General features: G+C 39.7%; 1 protein-coding gene across 4 annotated transcripts in view; it reads left to right on the plus strand.

Moving 5' to 3' along the window:
- abcc3 (ATP-binding cassette, sub-family C (CFTR/MRP), member 3) overlaps positions 1–16770 on the plus strand; it is a 94740-nt gene extending 77970 nt beyond the window's left edge. For 3 of the 4 annotated variants that reach the window (XM_088599375.1, XM_088599379.1, XM_088599377.1), the window contains exons 23-31: positions 5868–6181; positions 10809–11008; positions 11680–11806; positions 12246–12347; positions 13368–13514; positions 14107–14265; positions 14885–15051; positions 15645–15839; positions 16325–16770. In XM_088599375.1, coding sequence (XP_088455501.1) covers positions 5868–6181; positions 10809–11008; positions 11680–11806; positions 12246–12347; positions 13368–13514; positions 14107–14265; positions 14885–15051; positions 15645–15839; positions 16325–16433 — 1520 coding nt within the window. In that variant the 3' untranslated portion in view covers positions 16434–16770. Of the gene's footprint in view, positions 1–1313; positions 1625–5867; positions 6182–10808; positions 11009–11679; positions 11807–12245; positions 12348–13367; positions 13515–14106; positions 14266–14884; positions 15052–15644; positions 15840–16324 lie in introns of all 4 variants that reach the window. The other variant, XM_088599376.1, reaches the window with a different exon arrangement.
- The last annotated feature ends 45 nt before the right edge of the window (positions 16771–16815 follow it).

The following is a 16815-nucleotide window of genomic DNA, read 5'->3' on the forward strand; positions in this document are numbered from 1 at the left end:
GCCCTCTATCAACCTTTCCAGCTTGTCTCTGTTGGTGTAGGACGCTAGAGAAATACAGGAACAAGGTAAGGTCAATTCCACACTGCACAGTAGAAAGAAGACGCCAAGTGAGTCAGCTTTCATCATGTGTGAGACATGGGACGTGTTGTCTTTCTATTTCTCCGTGTGGAATTATCTTTACTTGGTGCTTGGCAGTCAGTGGCACATTGACACAGCTCCCCACTCAAACAGCTACATAAATGTGAAATGTGAGAGAATTACTGTCATTTGCTAAAATAATTATTTTTTAAAATGCAAATGTGCATTGTATTGTGTTTATTGCAAAAGAGTTGGCTTGGTGTGTGTCAGCATCACCTACAGCTGGGTGAGTCAGAGTTGCAGAGTGAAGGCAGTACAGTAAGACTATTAAATCAGGATAGTGGATGGCACAGGTCTGACCACACATAACTGCATTGCATCTGTGTAAAATGTACCTTTTGGTTTTCCACTTTTAAAATTGCTGAGGATTTGATTAGTTTTAAAATGTGGATGCCCTGTTTTCTGCCATGTACTGTAAGTAAAAGAAACATTGGACTCCTGCTCTCTGAAAGCCTTTCCCTGATCTTCATTTCTTGTGGTCTTTTATTGGCTTTAAACCAAACCTTGGATTTTCTGCAGTGAAATGGAAAAATATAATATAAATGGTGTGAATATCAGTGCGATATTGAACACAACATTAAACATCAATTCAGTGCTTATCTCTAGTCCTGATCATTAATATCTGAAAAAGGCTTCAGTTGTGTTCTCTTGTTCACCCTTTATACATTATTAGAGGGAATATAATGTGGAAATAAAAAAGTGGACCCATTTTAAACGATGTCAAAAGATGCAATATAAGCAATTTAGTATTATGATGTTTTTTAATTATCTTAACTTCCACATGTTCTCTTTCAGGGATACATTTTTTGAAAGTTTGTTCCTGTTGTTGTCCTGCCAAAAGAAATGGTCGTTAAGCTCCCAAGCAAAACTTTTTTTTAAATCCACCATAAACCTAGGCAAATTTATTTTCAAACCAGCAGAGCAAACTCGTGACTTCAGTTTGTCTTGCTGTGAACAGTTCCAGTGCTCCAGTGGTGTTCACCTTTTCCTAACCTCGTGTGGGCGATGCCATGTTTCCGACACACTTTTTCGTTCTTCTTTAAGATGTCATCTCATTTGATTGTTAACCAAGGCACCACCCACTCATGTCACAAACCTTGTCTTTTTTTTTCAGCTGTGTCCTTCCATCATTCCAGTCACTCACCACTCTATGTCCTTGTCCTCTCCTCAAACAGGCGTGCTGGTGCTCTTCTCCTCCTTCACACTGACCCTGGCTGGTATTGGAGCCGCCAAGAATCTGCACTCGGCTCTTCTAGAGAATAAATTTCAGACGCCTCAGTCTTTTTTTGACACCACACCCATAGGGCGCATTCTCAATCGCTTCTCCAAGGACATTTACGTGATTGACGAGCTTATCCCGCCCACAATCCTAATGTTCCTGGCCACCCTCTTCGTCTCACTGTCCACTATGATTGTGATCATGGCCACAACCCCCATCTTTGCTGTGGTCATTGTGCCCCTCGCTCTTGTTTACGTTTTTGTCCAGGTACTTTTTCATAAACTCCCAACAAGTTAACGATTGAATTGCCAAAGAAAATGCCGCTTAATGTGTGCTCTTGTCCCTGGTGAATGATTGCTTGGGTCCGTTCTTTGACTACACTTGGCTTCGTCATGTCCCTTAACTGTCATTCGGCTCTGGCTGCTCTGTGGCTTTCTGTACGTGTTTACAGTGTTTACAAAACTGGATATTAAAAAAAATAGGAGGAGGGGGATCAAGATTTACTGGAGGGCTTAAAAATTGTATTGTTGTCATGAAGTGACAACAGCTGTTTATGCGTAATTAAAAAGCCATTGAACAGACAGTCCACATTACAAGCCAAATTAAAATCAACCTCTAATTTTCTATGTTTTTTGAAAAGTGTAGGGCTTTAACATGGACTGCTCACCAAACAAAGAGCAGTGTTTCCTCAATTGTTTTTTCTGCAGCTCAGCCAAATGACAGTATTAACAGCGTAGTTCACTAGTCATTCAAACTCTACAGGAAAGCTGCAAGAGAAAAAGTCATAAAAGTAGATTTCAGCTGTAATACTGTAATGCTGTGTCTCCCAAACCGACCTGCTCAAATGTAACACAAACAGAAACCAAGTGTCTTTTAAACAGGGCTCCTTTCGGCTGTGGAGATGTGGTCCTTTGGGGCTGTGAGTTCTGTCTTCGTGTCATGTTTTCTGTCTTTCCTAACAGCACATCACCATCTCCTTTCCCCTCTGCAGTCCTCTGATTCCTGGCCTTCTGCTGTTTTCCTCCTTTCCATATGTAAATAAATGAACTGTCAAATCCCATTTTGCCAGGCTGGTTGATGGTGGGGTGAGGGTGTGGGTGCATAGCAGTACAGAAAGTTTGTACACTTTCCTGATTTCAGCTGCAAGGTTCAGGATGATTCATACGGCTTGAAAGGGCTGGTTCAAAATCGATTGACTCGACTGAAAAGCATTTTTAACTAAGCCCGGCCAGGAACAATGACGTGCGAGCATGTGTACCATAGTATTGGAAATTTGAATTACTGGATTTGTTCCAGTTTAGTTTAAACTTAAATGACTTATTTTTATTTGCTCTGGCATCAAACAGCAATTTTATATAGCTGAACAGGAGCAAGTGAAGGAATTTTAAGTGCAGTTTAGTACTGTTTTCCATAGTGGGTATATTGGGGGGGTTAAATTTACTTGGCCTATTCCAGCAGCTGTATTGAGACAGTTGTATTTTATTGGAACGTTATAGTAGAAAATTGCTACACAAACGGAGCCTTTGGACGATTCATTCCTGTGGGCAAAGACTGCACTCACCAGAGGGCACTCTATTGGCTCAGCATGCCCAACGATGTACCCATGATGGTGTGAGCCCTTAGATCTTCTTCAGCCCTGCCCCTGGAGGGTCCTGATTCATTTGGGGTAACATTTCAGTCATCAGTTTTTGAAGACCTGGAAAATGTTCATTCTGAAAGAAGTCATTTAAAAATCTTTTGGGACAGAAATTACCAACTCTTAAGGACCAGACTTTCCATACAGTACATCCGCAAATATTTGCTTAACTGATCAAGACCTTTGCAGCCCTGTGTTTGAAAACGGGTGATTTGGGGTGACTTAACTTATAAGGTTTACTGGATTGATTCTCTCCTGGACCAGGCGAGGAGAAACCTGTTGTAGAGTTCTAATGATGACCGTGGCGCCCTCTAGTGTCTACGATAACCTATTCACCATTTGTATTCCTCCCATCATAAATTACACTAGTTTCTTGTTTTCATAATAGTTATTTGAATAGTCCTACTAATTTCATTAACGCCCTGTAATACTATTTTTGTAATAGAATTGAGCACACTACCATACAGCAAACAGTCTTGTTCCTGTGATTCAGTAGCCATGCTCTTTGAATAATTCCACTGTTCAGATTGTGGTGTGCAGTAAGTCCAGACAGGACAGTGTCAGGCTTGTATTGCACAAGCTTCAGGGTGCAGGGAGACGGATGGCTAGCAAAAAGCTTTAAAGGTTATTGCTCAGTTCATGTACTATAGCCAGGCATTAAGTTGTTTTTTTTAAACGGTTTGTTGTCGACCCGTTTACATTTGATTCAAAGATGCTGTAAGCCAAGCAAGCACATACTTATGGTATATGGTTTTTCAGCATTTTGGTTTCCTTGTAAAACAGATCCAAGGTATGGAAGAAAGCCACTGTTACAGTGTACCTTATTTTTTAATGAAAATTGTTTTTGTTTTTTTTTAAATCACAGCATTAGCTAAGTTGCTTTTGTCTGTAAATTGATTTTTTGCATGTCAGATAAGTGAACTTTTGATGTTTTCTCTTCCAAGCAGCCTGGTTCATTCCAGCTGACTAATCTAGCCTGGAGAGAGAAGCCTGGACTGTGTCAGTGCGTATGTGATGTGTTTTTATACAGCACAGTGGCGAGGGGCTTAGCAGCTTAGTTCTCACAGCTAGGATGGGGTTGAATTCTCGGCTGAGGAACCTTCTATGCAGAGATTGCATGCTCTGTCCCGGTTTGTGTGGTCTTTCTCTCACCTTATGAAGACATGCTGGAACTGGTAACCTGTTCAGACTGTACTCCCACCTTGTAGCCTGTGTCTGCCAGGTTCGGCTGTGGCTTGCCACACCAGTCTATATGTTGAAGCAGCTATGGGTGATGAATAGATGTGTCCATTCATTTGCTTCAAAAATGGAGTGAACCTCTTGGCTCAGTTTATCGAGTGCTGTACTGCTAAAGCAAAGGAATGGGGCTTGGTTCCTGCTTGTTCCAACTATCCAACACACCTAGTCAGTATCACAGCTAATTCCCTCCTAGAGGATACAGTGTTCTGCATATTGGAACTTTATAGAGGTAGACTGATTTTTTACGACATTTAAAATTTAACATATTTAATATTGCAAAATGGTGCTGTGATGGTGATGCCAATCACTGGCGATTTCAGCAGTCAACTTTGGCAACAGATTGGGCTTAGGAAGAGGTGATTTGACACTTGATTTGCTCGTGGGCTTTTCAGTGTCTTTAGTGAAAATATGATTCCACATATTTGGAATTATTTAGTTCCAATCTTATTTATTAGATATTTCATGTGCATGGTGTAGGCTCATGTTCAACTCTTTTATTGAAAAGAATAATGGTACAAACCAGGTGTACAGTATGTTGTGTTTCGAGAGTATTTGTGATCAGATTTTCATAACGTACCTTGTTTAAACATTTAAACAAGTGCCAGCGATATGGGTTTATTTAAATTTTGTACATGTAGAAATGTACTCTGTAGCTATAGAGGTTTGTTTCTGACATCTTTTGACATTACACCTTTCATCGTTGCAGGCTTTGATGAAGCACTTTCCACAGTTCTAGGTGTCTGCCTTTATTAGGTATTCTGTTTAGGAAGCAAGAAACAACTAGACACTATTTCATGTTATTTGTCACATCAAATGACAACATTTTTTTTTCTTCAGTCAGAATACAGCTAACTAAGATCGGTATTCATTACAGGTGCTGTTCAAGTGAGGAATTCTTTCAGACTGTTATTCTTTTCCAGCTGAAGGGGAGGGGGGTGTTGTGACTTATTGGGGAGGAAGCAGAGTTCGGGAGAAGGCATTCTGCATGGCATTCCAAGAAATATGTGTCTACTGTAAGAGAGAAAGAAGAAAGGTTGTCATTTGTTCCTCTTCCATATTAGAATCTTGTACAGTATTTCTAGCCCTTATGTAACTTGTTTACAGTGACAAAAGACAGTGTAATACACTGAACAAAGCAACTAAGCTTCACACATAAGTCTAGAAAGAACACTAGCCTGTATACATGAAGTGAAACATTGGTTCCTAAAAACTATGTTCACGATATGTATTGGGAAATATTGGATTAGCATCCTGCTCTGTGTTATTTACAACGTCATGATATTTTGTTTTGGTGAAAGGATTTCAATTTAAATCCTTCCTGTCACAATGCTTGTTTGTTTTTCGTCCTCTCCAAGGTAATTCCTCTATCTGGAGTCATGCCTGCTGTTATCTTCCTCTATTTCTGAATCATTGGTTCCCTGTAAATTAGGGATGCTCTTTTGTTTTAACACCATTTTTTCTCCCCTTTGAATTATAAACCCTGCAGTGCCTCATAGCGGTCAAACAGTGCTGTGCAGGACTAAATGGGTGAACAAACTGTCCAAAGAGAACTCAATACAAACCTTTGCCTTAAGAAGTGTTGCAGCTATTCTGTGCTTTGTGAATTCATATTATTCTCATTGTGCTGCTACACAGGTGCACTTGTGCTGGGGCTCTGTTTTCTGTGCCGAGCCTACAGCATGCTGAGGGCCTCCCGGATGATTCACCAGAACATGCTCCAGACCATCCTTCGCTCTCCTCAGGGTTTTTTTGAAGCCACTCCCTCAGGGAGAATTTTGAACCGCTTCAGCAAAGATGTGGATATTATTGACAATTACATCCCTGACAATATTGATATTTGGATGCGCACTTTCTGGTACACAGTAAACGTGCTGCTCATATGCTCTGCCCTCACCCCTGTCTTCCTCATAGTGATAGTGCCATTAATGATGTTCTATTGGTGGGTCCAGGTAAATAGGACAAAGCTGGATAACTATTTAATACAGCATGTCACGTGTTTGTTGTGTTATCGTCATTGTTTGACTGACTGTCCTAGTGTTGTAGGTGCCATATGGTTTGGTCGCTCTAGCTAGGCGGTTGAGTCTCAGTCTTGAATGGGGCTTGGTTAATTGATTTCACTGCTGTTCTTTCAAACCCTGCCCATCTCCATAACAGTTGAAATTGGGCTTCACTTTCTTAAAGTTTTTCTGGGAAAGATTGCATATGAAATCATAAACTAAAACTAATTTAAATTAGATGACTAATCAGAGTTTGTTTAAAAATCTTCATTGTAAAATAAAAAGCTTTTCGGCTGCTTCATAGTGATATAACACAACAGCTTAAAGCCTGTGTTATTTGAAAAAAGGAAGAAGAAACAACTTTTTATTGGCAGTATGGATTTCACATTTTGTCTGGTGAATTATTCAAAGGGAGTAGAGTGGGAATTGAAGATCAGCAGTTTTCTGTAGTAGTCTTCTTTTGTAGTGCTAGTCTGTGGACATGGGCCCTGGGTGGAGTGTGGAATAGATCATTATATTGTGGTTGATTACTTAATTTTGTATGGCATTCCTTTATAAAAACTTACACTGGTATACCATGGTACAAGTATAGTTAAATTCAGGAAGGAACAGAGACATCATAGTACATGATAAAACAGAAGGGGGTGTGATAGATTATAAAAAACATGGATCATCACCGTGATCAAGCATGGTATACAGTAAGTACACTTAAACCATGTGGAAACTGCAGAAATGCTGTGCAGGACTATAGACAGGTAAACTTTTATAAGGGCTGTTCTGCCAGTTTGCCAGTTTAAAAAACTATTAACTGCAACTCCTGAAATGCCAATCTAGCCCTTTATCATTCATTCTTTCCAGTAACAGCTCATCAAATTGAATCCATTTACTAATATTCTCTTATTTTCCCACTGCAATTTTGGACTGGACATATATTAACCTGTTGCTATTGATATGTTTACTTGGCTACTTTACCCAGAAACTGTTAACTACAGTACCTTCCAGGATGTGGTTTAAAGTATGTGAAGTGTCACTGCTAAGCTGTATACCTGATATACAGTGACCTAGCCCTTCGTGAACACTGTCAGTGACTGATTTTTAAAAAACGTCTGCATTGGTAATTTAACAAAACTTTTTGTTTTGGTTTGGTTTGCTCGTGTGTGACTCTTGTGAAATAACAATTTCACGTCCGCAAGGCCCGATTATTATTAAAAGCCATTTTACAAACACTCCTGAGCAGTTTTATATGGGATTCAGGAGAAAATGAGCTTGATGGTTCAAGATGGTATTTTTGACTCCAATTTTTCATAGGCTTGAGAACAAAAGGTTTAAAACTTCAAAACGTCTGCAATCTGTAGAGAACTACAGAGCAAGATCTGATGGAGGCTTTATTTACACAGACTATTTGTATGATTTTTCCCTAAGATGATTCAGGCTTTCTTCTTTCGTGTGGCAGAAGCTTGATTTGAATTTGTTTCTTGCTTTCACTTTAAATTCCATCAGATTATATATTTGTCTAGAACCTGGTATGGCAGAACCTTTATTATATCTGGAGAGGCATTGTTTTATAAAATAGTATTTTAGACTTCAGTACAACTCTTGTAGAAACATGCGTTTTCCTTTTAGGCAGCAGAACCTCTAAACTTGCTGGGAACAGTCTTGGTTAAGTAGATTTGCTGGTCTATTTTGATGGCCGATTTAACTTTATACAGTCACTCCTTTGCACTTTGAAGTACAGTATTTAGAGAGATTACAGAATCTGAAAGTGCTGCTGATAAATTGAGCAGAAAGTTGGATAAATGGATTTGATTGTTCTGACCTTATGAAAGAAGGGGGAGAGGACTAAAACCTGGAACTAGCAATTCCCGAGAAAAATGGAGGTCACGTGGTAAATGGTAATATGAATGACTAAGGTCTGGGCCTGTTGCACTGTACGTTTTTCTAAGGGTTTCATTTAATAAATCCAGCCTACAGAATGGAAAGCGACCCCTTAATAGGAGCCTTTAACATCTTTATGGAGTTCTTTAGATGTGCTTACAGTATGTTACAGTTTTTATAAGACTGAACAAAACAGTCTTGTAGAGTGTCATAAATATTAGTTGCTAACTGATGTTAAGGATAATTTCGCTTTAAAATCAAGCTGGTACTGCCATTAAAAAATCAATTTGCACCATGTCCAAGGTCAGACAGTCTTATTTTGGTTATATGATCTTTCTTTTCTATTTTGTTGTTGAGGCCGACGGTACATTTGTGGTATGTTAAAAGTCAGATAATGATCCAAACAGAAAGTTGCTATTTTGGTCAAACTAGAAGCAGGAAATGTCTTGAAGGCTGTTGTTGAGCCTTGACAGGCACTAAGTCTGTGTATGACTCAGAAGTAAGCTTTCTGAAGCCAAGGTATCATTGCCTTCCTTGGCAAGTGACAAATGAAAAGTGTAACACAACTTTCTCTCGGACACATTAGTCCCGCACAGGCAGTGTGGTCTTACAGAAAACCGTTTCTGTCTTAGGAAATCCCTCATAGAATATTTCCTGTCTCATCATAACAGCTGTCTAAATGCACACGTAGGCTTTCCGTAAAAAGTTTTTTCCAACAACTGGTTGATGCATTTTCCCCCTCTCAAACGCGAGTTAAGGAGCATCCTGCTACTGTAACATACAGTACTGTGCCAAAACTATTGTGGTACTGGACTTGAGGTTATTTATGAACATTTCTTTAAGAAGTTTGGAATCACCAGTTCGTGTTACTATGAATTTTAACTACCTAATTTGTAATTGGTGACTTTTAAACCACCTGTGCAGGCACTCTTGTCAGTGCTCTTTGTTATCTGATGCATTGCTGGCTCCACAGTGTCTTGTAGGACAGTCGGTATTGATTGGAGCTGCAGCACCTCTCTTACTGACAATACTACAGGCTTGGAGATGCCAGGCAGATCGCAGGACTGGCTGCTGTGGCATGAACCAAGGATAAACTTAGTGATGCTAGCCCACCCAACCCTGGATGTGCATAACCAAATGTGCATCTTCACGAGGCAATCCAGGTTACATCTGCTAATGGTATAGTCTGGGCATGTACCAATGACATCTGAAACAATGTGCACTCCTATCGGGAGTCATCCAGCACGCAGTGCCTTATTCCTGTCTGGGGTTTCCTACCAATTCCAAGTAGCAGGGGAGAGTAGAAGGGCTTGGGTCTGTCTTAGGCCAAATGGATTGCCATCATTTGCACTCCACACAGTGATAGCTATAGAGAGGCCTGTTTCTGGAATGATTCCTGCTTTTTAGTGGTTACAGTGAGTGTGCTGGTGAGGCAGCTGTGTGGAGCAGCCATTAGGATTGCTGTTGGACCTTTGAGCAGCTCCTTCACTTAGATTGCAGCTGTAAAATGCTGGTGTTTAAATGGAAGCAAATGTAAGTAACTTAGTATAAATCATTAGCAAAATAATAATGATAACATTGAACTCGGGGCGGCACATTGGTTAGCACTGCAGCCTCACAGCACTGGGGGTTGGGTTCAGTTCTGGACCTGGGATGGTATCTGTGTGGTTTGTACATTCTCCCTGTGTTCATGTGTTTTCTCAGGGTGCTCTGGTAGGTAACAGCTCAGCTGACTAAACTTTAATCTGCTTAAGGTCCAAATTAATTGATTCATATTCTGTTCTTTCTGAATTGAAATTAGTTTCTTAAAAGCAAATCTAGATTCTTAAAAGCAAATCTGTGCATTACATCCTGGTCTTTGCAGTGGGTAATTTCTTTGCATGGCTGCTTAATTCTTTTAACTGTTGGCTGTGGCTTGTGTCCTGCTTGTATTTTGTTTTTTAAAATACTGTATTCTGACAAGAATAGTGTTTATTACCAGCATGCTGTACATTGAAGAGACTAAAGAAAATATTGAGGAATTATCTCCATCATTTAAGTAGTTGCCAGTGTTGCAACGAAAGGGAAATGTTGTGTTTAAAAGAAATGTACAATTCTTACCAAAATGTTAAGAGACATATTCTACAAAACACATTTGTTGTATAGAAGTCAGAAATATAAATGTCCAAAGCCAAACCATATACTACAACATTATGATAGCATTTGTAAACATTTTGTAAAATAAAGTAAAATGATTAGTATGAATTTTTCTTGTATTATAGAAATATAATGTTGTTCATAGATGTGAATGTTTCTTTAAACAACTTTGGTTCAGGTTCATGAAGCATTTACTTGTAAGATATCTGTATGGCAGCACTGCACTGATACACCTATTAGATCTGGGAAATACAGACACAGATTTCTTCTGCAGTATGACAAGATGTTTTCACAAAAACAGAGTATTAATTTCATAATGTATTTTCTGATTTGGGAATAAATGTAAACAAAAGTTGTAGGAATAAGGGATTCTTCAGATTAATATTGGTGACTTTTCTTTTTTGAAATAGGAATTTTTAGATTGAGATCTTCCCTACCTTACCACTAAGTAGGTAGATTCTCTCCAGTATGTAAAGTAAATGCTTTCTGATCTGAACCTTCTCTTGTGTGTTGTGTATCCACTGAGATTATGATGAGGTTTCAAGTTTTATTTTTTTTATCACCATAGAGGTTTTATGTGGCCACGTCTCGGCAACTTAAACGCCTGGAATCGGTCAGTCGATCTCCTATTTATTCCCATTTCTCGGAGACCATCACAGGCACAAGTGTCATCCGGGCCTACGACCGACATAAGGCCTTTGTGCTCATAAGTGATGAGAAAGTAGATGAGAATCAGAAGAGTTACTACCCTGGTATTGTTTCTAACAGGCAAGTTTATTTTTTCACATCACAAACTCCTTAGACAGACAGCATTCAAATAAAGCCCACAGACAGGTTTAGAAAGAACAGATGCAGACACGGGGATTTAGAAAGAATGGATGCAGACTTTGGATCCTCTATGACTGAATGTCGTTCTGACATCATGCAGCTCCAGCTTCACCAGTTCATACATCAGAGCAACGAGTAAAGTGCCCCACTGTTACATTTCTTTCTAAACAGCTAAAGAAAACTTATATTAAAAACATAATGAAAGCATTGTTGAATCGTTCAAACTGTGTGTACAGCCTAATAACTTTAATTGATTTTTTCAGGCATTCATTTAAAGTCAAGTAATAATAATATGAGTGAAATTGGGCTGCACCTGTTTACATAAACTTCTGGCTTGGTAAATATCCTAGGATCTCAGGGTAGACAGCTGTGTGTCTTTTTAAATCAAAAAAAACTTACCGTCTATAGCATCTATAACACAGTACAGTACATACACTGTAGTGAGCAGTAGAGTACGTTTGTTGTGATAAACTTAGCTTTGATTGCTTGCTGCATACTTTAAGGGCTTATATTGCCACAAGTACAGTATTATGGTGCATGACAAATTGCAATGAAATTGTATTGCATTGGTAAAATGAAGCATTGCTTTTTTCCACCTGTGCGCTTTGCAGATGGCTTGGAGTCCGTATTGAATTCATAGGGAACTGCATTGTGCTCTTCGCTGCAATGTTTGCAGTGATTGGAAAAAATACGCTGAGCCCGGGCCTTGTGGGACTCTCTGTATCTTATGCCCTACAGGTGAGTGAGACACAAGGTTTTGTTCAAATGTTAGCAGATTTGTGCTCAAGGAAGGAAGCTTTTACCTTACTGTCATCTTACTTGTGCATGTGCATGTTTGAATGTTTATTAAATGCAGTTTCACCTCACATTTTTGTTCCCTAAGAGATACAGTACTTTGTTTCAGATATCAGTGTAATAACAAGCTCTTAGCTTTACCTTTAACTTGGGGATGCTTTTATCCATTCCTCTAAGCTTGTGGAAATATTTGTATTCTACAAGAATGTTGAATCCTGAGGGATGATTGTTGGTACAACTGATGCATTACAGTTGTTGCTCAAGCAATAACAATAAGCATAACATTTACAACAATAACTTATTGTCGTTTGAAAGGCTGGATAAGTGTTGACAGTTACTTTGGGTGTGCTGGAATAAGCTTGTTTGCAATGATACTGCGTAGGTCACCATGTCTTTGAACTGGCTGGTGAGGATGAGCTCTGACTTGGAGAGCAACATCGTGGCTGTGGAAAGGGTGAAGGAGTACTCGGAGACAAAGACCGAGGTAGGTGGGTGTGACACCAGCTGTATCTTCAATGTGAGGAAAAAAAGTAGTCTGAGGGCAGCTGGGGAGAGACCCACTATTAATTTTGCTTGTTCTGATCACAGATGAAGTCAGATACTCCAAGTGTAATTTATTTGTGCCTGCGCTATGTCTGTTGTAACCAGAACTACCCAGACAGGAGGGCTGAGTCAGCAGGAGTATCTTCCTATGCAGGCACCTGGATCTGAGCCTGGTAGCCCTGGCAGGGTCAGCTCTATCCCTCCTGCAATTGGGGACAACTCTCCTGTGAAGAACTGTGAGGGTTGCAGGGTGTAAAATGTCGAAATCGCTCTGACACAGTGAGAGATCTGCACTGTTTTTAGTCGGGGATAAAGATGTGTACAGGATTTTAATGTTGAGGAAAGAACCATCCATCCATCCATTGCCAGAAACTCACTAATTCCTGGCAAGAGCCTGTTTTGGAAGCAAATGGCGCAAGGCAGACTACTGTACATATTGGATGGGATGATGGGACACACACAAAAACACAGTGACAATTTTAGAGACGCTAGTTAATCTTGCCAGTTTGTCAAGATTACAAACTTGCACCTGGACATAATCATAGTGAGCATATACAAGCTCCACACATAAGGTGTTCCAATCCAGATCAAACCTTGGGGTAGTAATGCTAACCACAGCATTACTGTGTCACCCCTGAAGAAAAGATCCTTAAGACAGCAGAATTGATGTTCTTTTCACAAAAAATATACCATGCTATTTAAACATGCTTCTCTATTGTCACATCATGGAATGTTAAATGATATGCTTAGTTTTTGGCAAAGGTTTCCAGAGATTGCTGTAATATACAGTATGCTGACTTATCTTTGGGAACTACTGTTTTAGATAGGGGGAGATCAGCATATATTTGCCTTTTAGAATTTTTAAACTAAAAATGTTTTAAAACTAAGGGTCAATCAGACATTACCCGTAACAACAATTTGCTCTGTAACTAGTCATTTTTGCTGCTGTTCTGCTGTTCAGGCCCCCTGGGTCATTGAGGACAAAAGGCCACCTCCGGACTGGCCCTCTCAGGGGATGGTGGAGTTCCACAAGTACAGTGTGAGGTATCGGGAAGGGCTGGACCTGGTGTTGAAGAACCTCACTCTTTCCGTCAAGGGAGGGGAGAAGGTCAGTCAGCCAGCAGACACGTATCTACCTATGAACAGCCAGGTCCATGAGCTATCACTATAAGAGCCTTTCTAATCAGTGCAAGACAAGTATCTAACATTAAGGGCTGTTACAGTTGTCAGTGTTAACTTCATCTGCCGATTTACAGAAGCCTAGTATAAAGGTTCAGGGTGGAACTATGCAACAGGTTGCACAGTACAAATGTAATGCAATAAGCTTGAACAAGTGTTCTGATGTGCCTTCAGTAGTGGCAATGTAGTACCACCATGCTTGTGGCCGTAACAGACTAGGTGGTTGCTAGACAGATGGAGTTTGGGATATTGAAATACAGTCTGAATAAGCAAATCCCGACTTTGTGTTGTACAGGGCAAACCTGCGAATTACCTCTGTGCTTGAGTTTGACAGACTCATCCAATTGTCTGGTCATTCATTAGCTGATCTGTTGAAAGCCCTAGAGAGCAAGAGAACATGCATCTGTCACAGTGCCTGCTCTTCTCCATTTTGTCCGTCTTCTAAAAACCATTGGTAGCTGTAAACTATCTGTAAAGCTGTAAAGTGAATGATTGGTGCATTCTCTGTGGGCCTTCTGCAGATTGGAATTGTGGGAAGAACGGGAGCAGGCAAGTCCTCTATGACCCTCTGCCTGTTCAGGATCCTGGAAGCAGCTGGGGGAGAGATCACCATTGATGGGGTGAAGATCTCCGAAATCGGTCTTCATGACCTCAGATCCAAACTCACTATCATTCCTCAGGTGAGCTCCTGGTCCACACTTCCAGCCATGATTCTGGTTGCATGTCTTTTAAACTATTCATGGTTTTTAACATTTTGACTCAATAGCTTAAACTGTAAATGAGTTTGTGTAAATTATAACGCTTATCAATTTAAATAATAGAATGAAATGTTCTGTGCACAATAATCCTGTTTGTTATTTTAACAAATATTTCTGCATGATTTGGAAAAGCCATTCCAGTTCACCGATTCCAGTCGTGTGGTTTTCACGACTTGGCTCACAGCTACATTCCCCAACACTGCACACAGGTGGAGATGAGAATGTAGGCAGACACCTTTGACTTGCCCACCTTTTGAGTCGTTTATCCTTTTCACTGTGAGCTTGCAGGTTACCCCACAAGTCCTCGGAGCTGAGGAAATCCCTAGCGGATTCAGGCCCACTCCCACTTTGGGAGAATCCCAGCTGGCTAATAATACAGCCCCACCTCCTACCAGTCCCATCGGGACTACCCACAGTCTTGTCTCCTTGACATTTATAATTATTGTGTACTGCTATTGAGCCTAAAGCCCATCCTGGGTGATGTGCAGAAATTAGCTAATGAAAGCCCTGCTAATTCTCATGACTGTTGCAATCAATCTAGGAACCCGTGCTATTCTCTGGCACCCTGCGAATGAACCTTGATCCCTTCGAGCAGTACACTGATGAAGACATATGGAGAGCTCTGGAACTGTCCCACCTCAAGAAGTTTGTTAGCAGCCAGGAGACAAAATTAAACTATGAGTGCTCAGAGGGGGGAGAAAACCTCAGGTAAACAACACCCCACTTCCTTCCAATGCGCAAATAACATTGTTTCCAGGTTTCCAAAGCTGTACAAATACACCAACATGTGTCATTTACCAGAAATTGTGTTGCTATCACCTTAGCTCCCCTCATTTCTCAGGATGGCTTAATTCCTCAAATTCTCCTTTCACTGGGATTAGGAGTAAGGGCTTTGTTAATACAGGTCAAAATCAAAATGAATATGGTATGCAGTAAGAATATATTTTTTTTATTTGAAAGCAATCACTTGATTGTGTTTGACATTTTAAAACGAAGTTTCTTCTCTTTATTAACTTCACAAGAAGAAATAAACTCATTCAATATCAACACCATGTTGGTATACCAGCAGAGACTAAACTGTTTGAGGAAACAGAATTTGTGTACCATTCAAGTGATGCGTCTTGTGCTTTCCTCAAGAAACTAAAGAAATACTGAATATTTTGTTTAGCGCCCTAAAAATTCTGTGTGCTAACTTGGTTTAAATATTATTTTAAGCAAAATACATTTTCAAGTATTAGAGATGAAAAGACCCTACTTTGTAAGAGCCCAGGTGTATATAATCTCGGTTTCTGGGTTAACAGTGTAGGGCAGAGGCAGCTGGTGTGCTTAGCAAGGGCTTTGCTGAGGAAGACGCGCATCCTGATCCTAGATGAAGCCACTGCTGCCATAGACCTAGAGACCGACGACTTGATCCAGTCCACCATCAGGACGCAGTTTGAAGACTCCACAGTTTTCACAATCGCACATAGGCTTAACACCATCATGGACTACACAAGGTAAAATGTCTAGCACACAAAGACTCTCCACAGTGATTTCTTCAGACAGATTCAACTGGTATTAATACTAGCACAGAGCATGTTTTATAAAATACGTCTTAAAATTGTATTGGTTACACCATTTAAGAACTTTGAAAGTATTTGTTGAACAGAAAAGATTTCAGACTAAAATGTGATTAGTGTTTCTTGGTATGTGTACATAATGTTCACTTAATGACTGAAAATATTTCACTCAGATTTCGACTCATTTATGGTGATCTTGTTCAAGGAAAATAAGCCTTTCTGGTATTCTTTTTAGCCCAAGTTACTTATTCCTAGCACTGTCATATCTGAATAAGCTCTGCTGTAGGAAACAAAAGAAAGCATTCATCAAAATAAAATTAGCTCTTCACAGGATGTTTCAGTTATAATTTTCAGTTTTAATGTGCATACCAGAATAATGCCCATTTATTCCTTTGACTGATTGTTTTTTAATTTATCCACAGGATCCTTGTTTTGGACAAGGGCCAGATAGCAGAGTTTGATACGACATCAAACCTACTAGCAATGAAAGGCATTTTCTATGGCATGGCTAAAGATGCTGGACTAGCATGATGCCATGAAACGCTTACACAGTGCCTTTTTGAAGAGTCAGAAGACCTGAGGTGAATGTATCATTTTATACTGAGCTTTGTCCTGCACACAGGATTTGTTAAAGTCACCTATGCAGCTGTAATTATGAGAAGTGCACCAAGTTTGTAACAAGCTGAACTATTTTTGTACTGTATTTAAGTTTTTAAGATTCTTCTTTAGGGAAAATTGTTCAAATGCAAGTGTGCAATTAAATTGCAAACCGAATTTGTAAAAAAAAACTTGAATTGTATAAGAATACCAAAATGTATGTATAAACTTTGTTACAGTGAAAGTTTTATTAAAGATTTTTTTTTCCAAATGTGTCAGTTTTTAGGTTACTTCACAGAACTACACTATTAAGTAC

This window comes from Lepisosteus platostomus, chromosome 11 (genome assembly GCF_059453375.1).
Source record: "Lepisosteus platostomus isolate fLepPlt1 chromosome 11, fLepPlt1.hap1, whole genome shotgun sequence".
Classification (NCBI taxonomy): domain Eukaryota; kingdom Metazoa; phylum Chordata; class Actinopteri; order Semionotiformes; family Lepisosteidae; genus Lepisosteus; species Lepisosteus platostomus.